At 35.5% G+C, this 14,548-nt stretch overlaps 1 protein-coding gene across 10 annotated transcripts in view; it reads right to left on the minus strand.

The window, feature by feature from the left end:
- Nucleotides 1–269: 269 nt before the first annotated feature.
- MICU3 (mitochondrial calcium uptake family member 3) overlaps nt 270–14,548 on the minus strand; it is a gene marked incomplete at both ends in the record, with an annotated part of 109,831 nt that continues 95,552 nt past the window's right edge. For all 10 annotated transcript variants that reach the window (XM_080710702.1, XM_080710703.1, XM_080710699.1 and 7 more), the window contains 3 exons: nt 270–338; nt 2,765–2,922; nt 6,097–6,205. In XM_080710702.1, coding sequence (XP_080566828.1) covers nt 270–338; nt 2,765–2,922; nt 6,097–6,205 — 336 coding nt within the window. The remainder of the gene's footprint in view (nt 339–2,764; nt 2,923–6,096; nt 6,206–14,548) is intronic.

Consider the following 14,548-nt stretch of genomic DNA (forward strand, 5'->3'; position numbering starts at 1 on the left):
AGATATAAAACTATAAGTTTAACATAAAATTTAAAAAATAAGATATTTTAATGACCTAAATATAAATTATACATTACCACTGTATTCCTTTCAGCTATTTTCCTTTTTTTGTGGTTCTGGGGATCTAAGTTAGGATCCCACATATGTTGTACATGTGACCTACCACTGAGAGACATGGCTAGCCCTTTTCAAGTTATTTTCTAAATGTCCTAACAGCAAAATAATGATTTCTGTTATTGAACAAATTAGACAAACAGAAGTTAACATACTTATCTGCTATGAAGTTCTTTTTTCAGGCAGGATTTGAAAGTAGTATACTTCTGGACTGCTTTGTAACCCTGTGTAAGAAAGGATCAAAAGTGTTCAAATGCACAGAAAGACAAATACAGCATGACTGAACTTCTATGTAGAATCTAAAAATGTCTAACTCATACAAATAGAGTAGAATGGTGGTTGTCAGATGCTAGGACTGTTGGAGGGGGTAGGAAGAAGTTGCCTACAGAATATAAAGTTCCAGTTAAAGACAAGAGACATAACTTTTCAAGATCAACTGCACAAAAAGTTGACCATAGTTAATAATGAAATATGATATATTTCAAAAGTGCTTTAAAGACAGATTTAAAATGTTCTAACTACAAAAATATAGGTATGTGAGGTGATTGATATACTAACTTGAACGATTACTCTGTAATGTATACATATATCAAAACACCACATTGTATCCCATAAATATATACAATTAGTATTTTTCAATTAAAAATAAAAATTTTAAGCCATATGTGGTGGCATATGTCTGTAATCCCAATACTTGGCAGGCTAAGACAGGAGAATCACAGGTTAGAGGTCAGCCTCAGCAACTTAAAACCCTTGGAAACTTAGGAAGAACCTGTTTAAAAAGAGAAAAAAGCCGGGCATGGTGGCGCACACTTGTAATTCCCGTACTTGGGAGGTGGAGATAGGAGGATGGTGCTGGTTTGAAGCCAGCCTTGCTGGCTTAAGAGACCCTGTTTCCAAATAAAAATATAAAATGGGTCTGGGAGTGTAGCCTGGAGGTAGAAAGAGAAAAAAAATTACAAAGGCTGAATAGGGATAAAGCTTGGAGGAAAAATGACCCTGGGTTTAATCCCCAGTACCAAGAAATCAAAAATAATAATAAAAAATTAAAATTCAATATATACAGAAAATAAAACACATATAATGAAGAAATACAGTGACAGAGATTTATAGAATAGTTATATTCTGTTTGATCTTGCAATCCTAAAATTTTGCAGGAAAAGAAAATTTCGATGTTCTTTCAGTATTTGTGGCATCATTTAAAATGTTAACAACCACTAGGTGGCAGTTGAGTACACAGGATCTTTAACAAGAGAGCTTGGATTTAAAGTTATACAAATCTTTAAAACATAATCGTCTAGCAATCTCACTACTATGTATGAGGAGGGGTGGGTAGTGGGGTGGAACCCGAAGGGAAGCACACCAAAACTCGAAGAAGCACACCAAGACTTTGTATGACTCTGAACCTTACTATAATATAAATTACATATGTAAGAGTATATATGTAAAAAAAATTGTCTAAGATGAATCTTGGTTTTTTTCCTATCTATAGAGGGAAGAGTCAATATTTTAGCTGTTAATTTTAATAGAAACTTTTTTCTTGTCCTATTTGTGGCACATCCCATGTATATGTATAAACATGTATGATTTATGCTGTATTTCAAGCCCCAAAGCATGCTTCTTGGAAAAAAAATTGAATTTCTATTTAGTATGTTAACAAAAAATTCAAATGAAAAAAATCATTTTGAATTTATTTTCATATAAGTAATGAGTATGTAGCAATTTAAGAGTCTTAAATTGCCTAGAAGAAATGTTTCTATTAAAATGAGAAATGGTGGCATTTCCTTTTATACTAACAATTCTGAAAAGCCAATGTACAAACTGAATTAAAAAAGAATATTGGCAATACTCCCTCCCCCCAATTGGAATAAAGATATTAAACTAGCTAGGTGTGATGCCACACAACTGGAATCCAAGTACTAGGGAAGCTGAGACAGGAGGATCACAGATTTGGGGCCAGCCTTAGCAAATAGTGAGACTCTTAGCAACTTAGTGAGGCTCTGTTTCAAAACAAAAAATAAAAAAGGGCTGTGGTTGTAGCTTGGAAGTAAAATGCCCTGGGTTCAATCCCAGTACTACATGCACACAAAAGACATTAAACTAATGAAATATGGAGAAGAAAAAAACTAATGGAATAACCTAATGACACACCTCAAAGCCCTTGAAAAACAGTAACAGTAACTCCAAAGCCAGTAGAAGACAGAAAATGATTAAAATCAGAGCAGAAATCAATGAAGTAGAGAATAAAAAAGATACATTTTTATCCCAATATGATGTATGAATATAACGCACCAATAAAAAATTTTAAAAAAATACAGAAAATCAACAAAACCAAAAACTGGTTTCTTGAAAAAATTAAGATAGATAAACCACTAGCTAATCTAGCCAAAAGAAAGAGAGAACCAATCAAAATTACTAAAAGAGATGGAATATGAAATAAATTACTAAAAGTCAAAGTAATTTTATATTTTTCAAAAAGCATAATCTTTTAACATTCAAACTGTTTTTGAAAGTAGGTAGTACCTATTATTTTTCCAAATAAAGCATTTAATATTTATATTCCTAAAAATTTAAGTTGTTTCTGAACTTTAATTTTTTTCCCCTCACATTTTAAAAAGTCTAACAACAGGCTTGAAATTTTTAGGTTTACCCGAAATCCTCTATGGAGCCTGTCTTTCATAATTCCAATAAATTCTTTATAACTTAATTGATCATCTTTGTCAACATCAAAAATCTTGAAGACAGTATTCACTAAATGTGGTGAAAGCTTGAGTCCGGTAGCTACGTAGACAGCACGTTTAAATTCATCTAGAGAAATTTCACATAAAAAAGAAAAAGAGTAGATCATTAAAAGATTATTTTTAGTATGTATTAATTACTAGAAAATAAGTAAAATAAGTTATTTTATAAAAATTGGTTATGATCTTGTATATATAACATATGACTTTTCATTAATTGTATTGTCTTTTAGGGAAAAAGAAGATGTTTTGTGGTTTTAATGAAAAGAGCAAGAAGCAATGTCTTTTAGGTTAACAAAGTAGTCATAATTAATAAATATTTAATGAGCATCTACAATAAGTGATGGATACTAAGAAAAACAAGTCACTTATAATTCCAGCATTTGGGAGGCTGAGAGAGGAAGATCGTACAGGTTCAAAGCCAGCCTCAGCTACTTAGTGAGGCTCTCAGCAACTTAGTGAGACCCTGTTTCCAAATAAAATATAAAATATTTTATTTGGGAGTATAGCCCAAAGGTAAAATGCCCCTGAAGTCCATCCCCAGTAACACACACACACACACACACACACACACACACACACACACACGATAAACAAGTTATCAGGAAATAGTACAGACAGGAGATAAGAAACTTTCCCAAGGTCCCTTATCCATCACACAGGACCATACAAAAAGTATCAACAAGGTGCTCTGAGAAATTGGAGCTGACTGATTACTTCTGTTTGCACTGTGGCATAGAGAGAAGGTCAGTAATCTGGAAAGTCTGTGATTTTTGTATTTGAACTTAAAGAAGGATAATTTCAGCTTGTGGAGATGAGAGATGTGGCAGAAGAGATGACATAAATGAAAAAAAGCATGGGGGAGGAGAGAGAGGAGAGCTTACAACACACTCAGAAAACAGTGAGTAGTCTAGTGTGCATTGAGAATAGGGGACAGAACCGATCTGGAGAAGCTCTGCAGGGATTTTGAGGTGAAGAACCTGGATGTTCATCAGTTGGCAATTTGTAAACTTATTTATAAGAGTTTTCCATAGCAGGTATATAATGCAAAGGTTAACTTATGTTTTAGAAAGAAGCTTTGTTGAACTGGTCTAGGAAACAACAAAAAGGAAAGTAGCTACTGGCAGAAATGGCACTTAGGTGACTCATATAAAAAAAATCCCTTTTTTTTTTTTTGGTGGTACTGGGGATGGACACAGAGGCCATCTACCTTTGGGCTATACTCCCAGACCTATTTTATATTTTATTTGGAAACAGGTTCTCACCAAGTTGCTGAGAGCCTCACTAAGTAGCTGAGGCTGGCTTTGAATCTGTACGATCTTCCTGTCTCAGTCTCCCAGGTACTGGGATTACAAACATGTGCCACCGCACCCCCAGCAGGAATCCTTTTAAAAAGTAAAAATCCCAATTAAAAGGTAGTAGTAGCAAAAGAAAAAAAAAGTGGATATAGTCTTACCATTTGCAAGAGTGATACAAATAATTTTTATTCTAAACCAATTATACTGATATTGGGGTGTGTGTGTGTGTGTGTGTGTGTGTGTGTGTATGTGTGTGTGTGGTATTTGGGGATTAAACACCCCAGGCATTCTACAACTGAGCTACACCCCCAGAACTTTTTTATTTTTATTTTTATTTTGAAACAAGGTCTCCCTAAATTACCACATGCTGGCCTTGAACTTTTGGTCCTCCTGTCTTACCTTTCAAGAATTGAGATTATAGGGATGACACCATGCCCAGCTCGATACTGAGATACTGACTTTTTAAAAAGGCTTATCATGGTAGTAAAGGTTGATATATGAAAGCATGAATTCCCAAAGTTTTTGTTTTAAAACACTAAAAAGGCCGGGTATGGTGGCGCATGCTTGTAATCCCAGCATTTAGGAGGCTGAGACCGGAGGATCGAGGTTCCCGGACAGCCTCAGCTACTTAAGTGAGCCCCTCCGCAACTTAGTGAGACCCTGTTTCAAAATAAAGAATAAAAAATAGGGCTGGGGGTGTAACTCGGAGGTCAAATGCCCCTGGGTTCCATCCCCAGACCTGCAAAATAAATAATAAATTAGTAAATAAATAAAATTAGACACTAAAATGTTGTGAAAATGACATATTTGAATATCTAGAGAAAGGATGTAATATACAACTTTTCCATGCTTCTCTTATTCAATGAATCAATGAATAAGGCTATATAATGGACTAAATATCCATGGAACCAGTACACAGTAAGTCACGTAATGAGACTCTGTTTCAAAATCAAAAATAAAATTGGGCTGTAGGTAAAGCTCAGAGGCAGAATGTCCCTAGTTTCAATCTCCAGTAACCATTTCCCCCATCCCTGAATAAAGTCTATGGATGCTTGATTTTTTGGTTTGGTGCTGCGGGGCTGAAGTCAAGGCCTCACTGATTCATATCCCTTTCTCCTCTATGTTTTTGAGAGAGAGAAAGAGAATTATCATCAGTACTTATGGGCTGTAGTTTGGATTCTTCCTGGAATTTAGTAGTAAAAATAAACAAACAAAGACTATCATCTGAGATTTAATCTTGAGAATTAACACACATTAGATTATGGGAAAGTCACCTTAGAGAAATAAATAGAAAATCTCTATATGGCAAGAATTTCACAAAATAATATGGCTATGAGGAGAGGGAAGGTGATGATCGGTTAAAGAACCCTAAAAAAACGACTCGGTTTGTTAGTCAACCTACAATGTTGGAACAACTGGGCTGGTCCTGGGAATGGTAACATTTTGAATTCTATTTTACTTGTATTTCTTTGTAAATTAAATTAAATCGATATTCAATTTTATAAATCATTCTCAAATGTCAGTTAATGTAAGTTCATGGCTAAGTTGGTTCTGCTGACAAAATTCAAGTTTTTAAGCCAGCAAGAATTAATTCAGTAAAATAAATACCACCCTATGATAATGTCTAAGATATGACCACCTCTTCTATAGGTCTCTAAAAGATATCAAGTAGCCATAAGGTTTCTTATTTTAAAAATTTTTTATAAACATCCTTTGTTTTTCCTATTATAAAATTAAGAGCAAAAACAAATTTAAATAAAAATTTATCTTATTTACCTTAAACTTTGCTTAAATTTAAGTTGTCAGAACCTTAATTTCCCACTGGAAATACAAATCAGACTTTCAGACAAGCTGATGGGTGATACCACATATCTAATTAACTGGTTGCCAAAGTCTCTAGAAATAATGTAGGATTTTTTTTAAATTTTAGAGAGATGATTGCTTACCTTGTCCTATAGAACGACTTGCAAAGTTATACATATTAAGAGCTATTGCAAAGTCTTCTAGGTTGTTCAGAAATTGAAAAAATGACCTAAATTCATCAAAGGTGATGCCCTAATTTGGGAAAATAAAAATAAACAGAATTAGTATTGCCAAATTTATTAAAATAAGTATCTACATTTAATATAAGAAAACAGATTAATCATTTGCAATATATTTTGCAAATAAACATTTCCGGGACACATTCTGAAATCTTTTTTCTCTAAATGGAATCTAAGGTTCACTCAGACTTATTTCCACTGGGTAGTATTGCTACCATTACAATAACAGGTGAACATTATGCTACAATAAAATGCATTACAAAGTTTCAATTTTGAAAGCTCTCTATTTAAGGCCCATTATAATGTTTTTATAATGAGAATGCAAAGTCAAAATGCTGACCAAGCACCACCAGTAGTCTATTTGACTACTTGCTGTGATAATGCTGCCAAGACAGGAGGAGAAAGTACAATGACTGAATAGATACAGCAATGGGAGGCGCAGCTCAGATGATGGTATAGGATCATGTAAAGGACGAGTGGTCAGAATGGCCTCCTCCTTGAATGTTATGTGTATAACCGCCATTACTAACACTGACATTACTTCAATTAAATAGGAAAGTTATTTGAAGTAAGTATCATGTATCTGAGAGTAAAAAATGTGGACATGAGGAGCTGAATTTTAGTCAATATCTTCTCCTGAATAAAATTAACACAGTTGAAAAAGCCAGCAAAGAGCAGAGGGGCAAGAGCTGAGGCTTAACAAACTCTAACTTTTATATAGGGCTAAAAGAAGGAACACTAATAAGAGTGCTGGGAAGCTAGGGAATGAGCCAGTGAAGTATCTTTTCTTATAAGCTAACCACTGATATATTGTCTTTCCACATTTTTCTATTCTCTTTCCCTTACAAATAATTTACGGCTATTCTAATTCTGAATCCTACTTTGTTTTTTGCAGGTTTGGGGATGGAACCCAGAAGCATTTGACTTCCGAGCTACACCCCCTGCTCCATATTTATTCTTTATTTTGAAACAGGGTCCCACAAAATTGCAAAGGGCCTCACTAAGTAGCTGAGGCTGTCTTGGAACCTCGATCCTCCGGTCTCAGCTTCCACAATGCTGGGATTACAAGCGTGTGCCACCACGCCCGGCTCTGAATCCTACTTTGTGACCTGATCCCACCTGCCATTTTTTGGAGAGGGCAGTGAGAATTAGTTGGGAAGACTGCAACCAGAACGACTTCTTGATGGGGAGAGCTTGTTGCCAGGGAAACTGACGGCTGATCTGTTCTGTACCAGTTTGTACTAAGTCAGCTGCCACAGTGACAGTTTCTCCCTCAGGATGACAAGTTACTATTGGTTCAAGTAAAAAAAAACAAACCAGAAAAATGGGATATTTTTAAGTAAAAGGTGAACAAAAATACCAATACTTTTAGAAGAATGAATTTAAAAAACAAATCAAAGAATGACACACTATGATGTTCAACATCTAAACCTCTTGATTTTTTTTTTTTTTTTGTGGTACTGGGAGTGGAACCCAGGGGCCTTCTACCTCCGGGCTACACTCCCAGACCTATTTTATATTTTATTTGGAAACAGGGTCTCTTAAACCAGCTGAGGCTGGCTTCGAGCCTGTGCAATCCTCCTGTCTCAGCCTCCCAAGCATGGGGATTACAAGCGTGTGCCACCACGCCCGGTTTAAACCTCTTGATTTTTAAAAAATATGGTTCTCAATGTTTGGACAGACAGGTCAAATCCAAACACAGATGATAATCCTTTTCTATAGATTAAATACTTCATGTTTAAAAATAAAAAACACTGCAAAAATAAGCAGAGGAACATTTATTTTAAAGGAGATAAGTTGAAGCAATCATCTTTAACAGTATTAAGGGACACACAGTCTTGAGGAGGAGTAGAAAAAAGGGTGTGGCCATTCCTTCTCCTTGTCCTCAGATTACTACTGTAATGAACCATTGGGGCTTAAGTGGGATGTATCCACTGAATGCATCTATGGACTGAGATAAGATTAAAAGAAGTAGTTTGCATGCTAACAAAAATAAAATGACGATGATAACAACTGAAAAACTTAAAAGTACTAACACTAAAAGTGCAGAAATAAACCCAAATATCCACAGTCACTTGGCAACAAGGGTATCCATACTATTTATTGGGGAAAGTTCTGTCTCTTCAGCAAATAGGACTGGGACAACCAGCTATTCATATGTAAAAGGAAGAAATCAAACTCTTCACACCACTTAAAATATTAACCTAATATTGGTCAAATACTTAATTTATAATAACTGAAATTATAGAACTTATAAAACCCCTCCCTCAAGCAAAACTCATGACCTATGAATTGGCAATGACTTTTTAAATATGATACTAAAACACAAAAAGAAAAATAGATAAACTGGATTTTCTCAAAATTAAAAGTTTTGAGAATCAAAATATATTATGAAGAAAGTGAAGACAACCTACCACAGAATGTGAGAAAAGCTTTCAAATAATATATCTGTTAAGGGTCTTAAAATGTAGGCATATAAAGAACTCTCACGCCGGGCATGGTGGCGCACGCTTGTAGTCCCTGTGCTTGGGAGGCTGAGACAGGAGGATTGCACAGGTTCGAGGCCAGCCTCAGCTACTTAGTGAGGCTCTCAGCAACTTAGTGAGACCCTGTTTCCAAAAAATATATAAAATAGGTCTGGGAGCATAGCCCAGAGGTAGAAAGCCTCTGGGTTCCATCCCCAGTACCACCAAAAAAAAAAAAAAAAAAAAAAAGAACTCTCAAATCAATAACAAACAAGCAACCCAACTAAAAACTAGGCAATCGAGTTTAACAGACATTTCTCCAAAGACAAAAAACCTCATGATAAAATGTTAAGCATAATTCTTGGAGAAATGCAAACTAAAGCTACAGTGACAAACCACTCCCCACCTATTAGAATGACTAAATAAAAAAGGGAAACAATAATAGGTGCTGATTAGGATATAGAGAAATTTGGAACCTCATACATTGCTAATAAAGTTGCAAAAATGATATAGCTACTTTTGGAAAACAGTTTGGTAGTTCCTCAAAATGTTAAACACAGGATTGCTGTGTAACCCACCTATTTACTCCAAAGTACATACTCAATTCTCTTAGAAATTAAAAACATATGTTTACATAAAGTTCACAGCAGCCAAAATTAAAGTCTATACAAATGTCAAGCAATTGATATTCATTACTGTATAGATGAACTTTGAAAAAGTTTTATACTAAGTTAAAAAAGGCAAAAACAAAAGGACACAGTGTATGCTTCCACTTAAATGGAAGATCTGCATTAGACAAATCCATAAAAACAGAAAGCAGATTGGTGGTTGTTAAAGGTCTAGGGAGGAGAAACAGGCAATGATGGCTCAATGCGTAGTGTTTGTTTCTGTTTGGGATGATAAAAAGGTTCTAGAACTAGACAATGATGATAGATGTATAATACCATGAATGTGTTTAATGCCTCTAAATTTTATTCTTTAAAGTGATTAAAATGGAAATTTATGTGTATTTTATAATAAAATTACATATATTCATTGAAATATACTATTCAAGATATAAATATGCTCTTATCAGTACATTTGGCTTTAGAAGCAATGTCATAAGTGAAAAAAACTGAGATAGTTATTAAGATATAATTCAATAAAGACAAACTAAAAAAGTTGTGGCTATCACATAGCTAATTTAATTACACTGGTTGTTCAGACTGATAATCCAATTGGTTTGTAGTCATGAACATAACTGCCAAACAAATGGATATGACTCTCCAATGTGTGTACTTATTTTCTCTAACATGGTTGAAGTCCTTCATAAAAATAACCATAAGTTGGGGAAGACTGACAAAAACAATCTAATTCAGAATTGACAGCAATCAGGGGACTGGTTAATGAAGAAAACAGGTGGCTGAAATTCACCAATATATAACTGTGGTGTTTTAACTACCACCCATTCTTTTTGGGTGTTGTGGCAATGGCTTTGGAGAAGGTCACTGGCATTCCTGGTATGGCTTGCTGGTGTCGAGGCTGACATGGACTTTGTTCTTTAAATACTGTGGGGTGTGATTTGGCCTGTCTGGTGGTTCCCTGAGGGACCAGCACAAAGGCCGACTTTTCTTTTGCTCCCTCTTCCTTGGACTGAAGCAGCTTTCCTGGTGACAGCAGTACCTGTTCAAAGATTTAAAGACACACATACTCCAAACATGCCTGAAACAAGGGACGACAGATTTGACAAGTGGCAGGCAGAATTCAAAAGCCTGGTAAGGAGGAGGCTGAAGAATGGTCACTAGGGCACCAAGAGCTCAACGGGCCAACGTATATTTCCGGGACATTGAAATACAATGTACATGCCCAAGACTGGATGTATGCTTGGGCATCAGAAGAGACAGAAGAAGACTCTAGGCTTTGACCTCTGGTAGTTTTGTATGGATGGGACAAGCAAAAGGTGAAGGCTAAAGAAGAGTTTCAGGTAGTCCGACTTAGTGTCCAAGGAGCACTCCAGCTCACAGCCAGGCGGCAAAGACTAGGAGAATGCTATTGTTTTTCTTTGGGGCTCTAAGCATTTAAGAAAATCTGTCAGTTTACTGCCAGACCACTAAGACTTTAGTGACTACATAACACAAGGAATATATCCTTTAAAAATTGTTTGGAAAAAATCACTAAAGAAATGGATGGCTATATGGGGAGAATCTCATTTTCATAGTTACTATATGATAATACTCAAAATGTCTAACTTTTAGCAAGAAATTACAAGGCATGCAAAGAAATGGGGAAGTATGGCACATTCACAGAAAAAATAAATCTACAGAAATTATTCTTGATGATTCCAAGACAAAATTATTTAACTACTTTATACTCAAAAGAGATGAAAGAAACCACAAACAACTCTTAAAAAATCAGAAAAATTATGCATAAACAAAATGAGAATATCAATAAAGAGACAGAAATTATACAAAGAGACAATCTGGAGATGAAAAGCTAATGGATGGAAAGAAAAATTCACTAGAGAGGATCAAAATGTGAGTAGTCAAAAGCAAGGATCAGTTTAATTTAGAAATGACAATTGAAATTATCCAATCTGAGTAGAAGGAAGGGAAAAATAAAAACAGGTGGGGCATCATTAATAGTAACATGCATTTTATCAAACTTAAAGAAGAAAGAGAAAGATATATGAGCAAAAGAATATTTGAAGAATATATTGGTAGAAAACCTTTCAATCTTGAATAACAGGAGTCTAACATCCAAGAAGTTGAATGAAATCCAAGTAGGGTAAATTCAGAGGCCCATAGGAAGACACATCATTATAAAGCTACTGAAAGCCAATGATAGAGGTTTTCTTACAAGAAGCAGGAGAGAAATGATTCCTGATGCAGAAGCAAGCCTAAATAAAATTAATAGCTGATTTATCATCTAAACTAAGGAGACCAGAAGTGAATGGGATGACACATTTCAAATGCTGGAATAAGAGAAAAAAAAAATCTATCAATCAGGAATTCTTAGCCGGGCATCCAGATGGCTCACACTTGTAATCCCAGCATTTGAGAGGCTGAGACAGGAGGATGGCAGTTTGCGGACAGCCTCAACTACTTAGTGAGGCCCTCCGCAACTTAGTGAACTGAGTGAGACCCTGTTTCAGAATAAAGAATAAAAAATAGGGCAGGCGGTATAGCTTAGAGGTTGAATGCCCCTGGGTTCCACCCCCAGACCCACACACACACAAAAAAAAAATTGTCTGGCAAAAAAAATAACCTTCCAAAATGAAAAAAAAAAAAAAATCAAGACATTTCTAGATAAGCAAAAGCCAAGGAAATTTCTTACCAGCAGACCTGCCTTATAAAAAAAAAATAAAAAAATCCCAGAGCAAGTCTTTAGGCTAAAAAGAAAACTAGAAAGTAACTCAGAGTCTTATGGAAAAATATTTTGGTTAAGGTAAAAGTAAGTGGGCACCACTTCTCATCTCTTAGGATATAACAACAACAACAACAACAACAACAACAACAACACACACAGAAAATAACATATCACCTGACAACTCCACATATAGGTATATAAACAAACTGAAAAGTGAGAGTCAAGCAAATACTTGTACACATGTATTCTTAGCACCATTTTCACAGCCAAAAGGCATAAATAGCCACAATGTCTATGGAGGGAAGAATGAATAAACAAAGTGGGGCATATACATACAGTGAGTTATTATTAGCCAAAGTGAGGAATGAAGTACTGAGACATGCTAAAATGTAGACAAACTTCAAAACATTACATGGCACATATATTTATAAAAAATACCTAGAATAGTAAATTCGCAGAGATACAAAGTAGAGTGATGGTTATCAGAAGTTAGGGGGAAAAAGGTAGAAAGAAGAACTGCTAATAGTTACATGGTTTACTTTGGTATATTGTAATTAAAATGTTTTTGAATTAGATTAGGAAGAATAGAGTTTACATGAACTGAAACATGGAAGATGTTATGTAGGACAAATTTTATAATCATTATCCTGACAGATCTATTGGATTCCCAAGTAGATAGCACGATATAAAAGGCCAAGATTTAGGAGAGAAGTTTAAGGTGGAGATACAATCTTGAAGTCTATACACTAATGACTACTAATCAGTAGTCTTGACTGTACCTCTGAATGTGAGACTCACATATCCAGTTGCCTGCTTATTGTCCTCACCTGGATATCTAGCAGGGATGTAAAACTTGACTTACACTTAATAACACTCTTCCTTTTCTGCTAATTCCAAATCTATAGTCTGGTTTAGCTTAGAAAAGGGCACCACTGTCTCTCTTTGTAGGTCAGGTAAAAAACTTAGGAGTTCTTCCTGACTCCTTTTTCCTCACATTGAGATATAATCTATGAACACATTCTACCATCTCTTTTTTAAAATGGTCCAATATCTGACACTTTTCCCCTACTTTTGTCCTGGTCTAAGTCATGTTTATCTCTTATTTGGACTCTTATAACAGCATCTAATTTGTTTCCTTCAAAGCTGAGCCACGTAAAGTTTATTCTGTTATGTAGCAGCCAAAATAACCTTTGAAACGTCAATCAGATCATGTGCTATATGATTCAGATCACATCTGAATATTAGACAGCCAATATTCATTGAACAAATATCTGAATGAACAAACATCATAAATGTACTCTAAAGCAAGGGTGGCAAATGTTTTCTGTAAAGGGCTAAAAAGTAAGTATTTCCATTTTCTGCTGGCTATAGGCTCTGTTGCAACCACTCATCTTTCCCAGATAGTGCAGAAATAGCCATAGGCAATACACTAAATGAATGGAAGCCAGCTGTAGTGGTGCACACGAGAGGTGAGTGGAGTACTTGAGAGGCTGAGACAAGAGAATTGCAGGTTTGAGGCCAGCCTCAGCAAATTAGTGGGGCCTTGTTTCAAAATAAAAACAAAAATAGGGGTAGAGGGTGGCTCAGAGGTAGAATGCCCTTGGGTTCAATCTCCAGTACCATTTAAAAAAAAAGAATGCACATGGCTATGTTCCAATAAGACTTTATTAACAAAAATAGGAGCTGAGGTAGTTTGATGGTCCCTGCTTTAAAATTTAAACACTATTAATAGCTTTCTATCACTTTTAGTATCACTATTAGAATATAACCAAAATTCCTTGTTTTGGTCTATCTTAGAAGACCTGACTTATGTCTACCTTCCCTCCCTATCACCCTTACTCTTCTGTTTACTTAGGTAGTCCTTTTGGCATTTTCTCAAGTAAATTAAGATTTTTTTTCTTCCTTAGGCCATTGGTATTTGCTGTATCTCTGAGAGAAATGCATTTCATGCAGACCTTTGCGTAGCTCATTTCTTTTTCTTTTCTTTTCTTTTCTTTTTTTTTGGTGGGTCTGGGGATGGAACCCAGGAGCTTTTGACCTCCAAGCTACACCCCCAGCCCTATTTTTTTAATATTTATTTTGAAACAGGGTCTCACTAAGTTGCGGAGGGCCTCACTATGTAGCTGAGGCTGTCCGCGAACTGCTATCCTCTGGTCTCGGCCTCCCCAATGCTGGGATTACAAGCGTGCGCCACCACACCCGGCGCATAGCTCATTTCTTACAGGCGCTCCTCAAACACTACCTCTTCAGAAGAGCTCTTCCTGACAGTCCACCTTCTTGTCCGGTCACTGTGATTCTTGGTCTCCTTCAGAATGTTTATTATTCTCTGAAATTGTAACATTAATTTTGCTGTCTCTCCACTAAGCTGCATTTCTATAATAGAAATTTTTACTCATCACTTTATCCTTAGTGGCTAGAAGAAATTCTTGTAAGTAGTAGATGCTGAACATCTGCTAGATAAATGAATGAAAATAAAAGTGTTTTATAAATATTAAGTGCTATTCAAGAGGTAGAAGTTTGTTTTTCTTCATTGGAGAGAAACAAAC

The sequence above is a fragment of the Muscardinus avellanarius genome (assembly GCF_963383645.1).
Source record: "Muscardinus avellanarius genome assembly, chromosome: 14".
Lineage (NCBI taxonomy): Eukaryota > Metazoa > Chordata > Mammalia > Rodentia > Gliridae > Muscardinus > Muscardinus avellanarius.